General features: G+C 40.2%; 2 protein-coding genes across 7 annotated transcripts in view; one reads left to right on the forward strand and one right to left on the reverse strand.

Moving 5' to 3' along the window:
• LOC109542034 (muscle-specific protein 300 kDa) overlaps nucleotides 1–1,400 on the forward strand; it is a gene marked incomplete in the record, with an annotated part of 344,492 nt that overhangs the window by 223,318 nt on the left and 119,774 nt on the right.
• The window catches only part of LOC109542090, a 72,511-nt gene that overhangs the window by 23,336 nt on the left and 47,775 nt on the right, over nucleotides 1–1,400 (reverse strand). For all 6 annotated transcript variants that reach the window (XR_007281488.1, XM_048666357.1, XM_048666360.1 and 3 more), the window contains exon 10: nucleotides 329–471. Coding sequence is in view for 5 of the 6 variants with exons in the window: in XM_048666357.1 (XP_048522314.1) it covers nucleotides 329–471 (143 nt within the window). In the remaining variant the exon portion in view is untranslated. The remainder of the gene's footprint in view (nucleotides 1–328; nucleotides 472–1,400) is intronic.

Below are 1,400 nucleotides of genomic sequence, written 5' to 3' on the forward strand. Positions count from 1 at the left end.
TTTAATGAAACTTTTGCTTGCGTTAATTAATTGGATTTTTTCTGGGCTTTCTGGGCGAAGGAATCAATATGTTTAATTTAAAAAATCTGTATTGAGTACAGATGCTATTTCCCGTGTTCCCAAAGCAGACAGTACTTATTAAATTATCTTCCATAAATTTGAAAAAATGCATCAAAAGGGGGCAATTTCGGGCAAAAACATGAAGAAACACCTAAAATAAGGCCAAAAAATAAACGTTTCCTAGTATCTATTGCCCGCTCTCAATGGAATTGGGAAACAATTTGAAACATGAACAAATTAAAGCGAACTCTGTGAACTGAAGACTTACTTGGGATCTTCAGGGGGTGGGGTTTTAAGACTTTTGAAGGCTTTGAGCCATTTGTTCTTCATGCTGGCGGTCGAAGACGCGGACATTTTCCGTTCCCGACTTGCAACCGTGTCACTTTCCAGCTTGTGGGTGAACAGTTCTTTCTGGAAAAGAAAAATCGCCGCATAAGTTGAGGTTTTGCGCCCTTATCGGTTACATTTCCCTCGAACTTTATAGGGTTATGTCATTAACATTAGTGCAAGAGCGGTTCAAGGGAAGCGAACGCTTACCAGGTGAGCTTTGAGCGACATCCAACCCATTCTTCCAGCTTTCGCGCGAGCAATAATAAACGTTTACAAAATACAAACAAGTTAACACTGTACACCTTAAAATTGGTCACGTATTGTCGCACTATAACGTCTCCCAAGTTTAGCGCATATCACAAATAACGTACGTATCACAGATCGAAATATTCACGAAAGGACCGAATAAAATTATTGTTTTTTTAAGAATTATCGTATGTCAGGTTAATCCAGAACCCGCAATGTTGTATTGATAATTCCGACTGCGCCAAACTAGCGCGCAGCCGGGAGGGTTTCCACTTTCCACGAAACGGGGCGAGGGATGACGATGGAAATGCGCTAAATTTTTTCAAAGTGCGGCTTCCATCAAGCAGACAAAACAGTTAATTAATTATTATAATTGTTGGGCCGGTCAACAGGAAGTTGCCCCATGAAACCTGAAAACTGCTGTAGAAGGACTTTCGTAATTTTTTCTATGATCGAGTTTCATCGATTCCAGCTAGATTTATCGGATAAAAATCGGAAACTTTTCCATTTGTAGCGAAATAGCAATTACAGGGATATGCGGACACAGATAAATTTAATCAGCGTTCCCCACTAACAGAAATAAATACTCCAAGAAGTTTCCTTCGCAAATTGCGCTTCCGAAACATCACTTTGCAGCCAAGAGCGAATGCCATTAGCTTTACGCTCTGACACGATTTCTCCATTTTTCCGTTTTTGCCCGCTTAAACGAACGATTCGTCTAAGTTCACAGTCTTGTTTTCATAGTTTTTTGGCCCGAGTTGCTT

Source organism: Dendroctonus ponderosae, unplaced genomic scaffold (genome assembly GCF_020466585.1).
Source record: "Dendroctonus ponderosae isolate FM_Combo_2020 unplaced genomic scaffold, Dpon_F_20191213v2 Dpon_F_20191213_5, whole genome shotgun sequence".
NCBI lineage: Eukaryota > Metazoa > Arthropoda > Insecta > Coleoptera > Curculionidae > Dendroctonus > Dendroctonus ponderosae.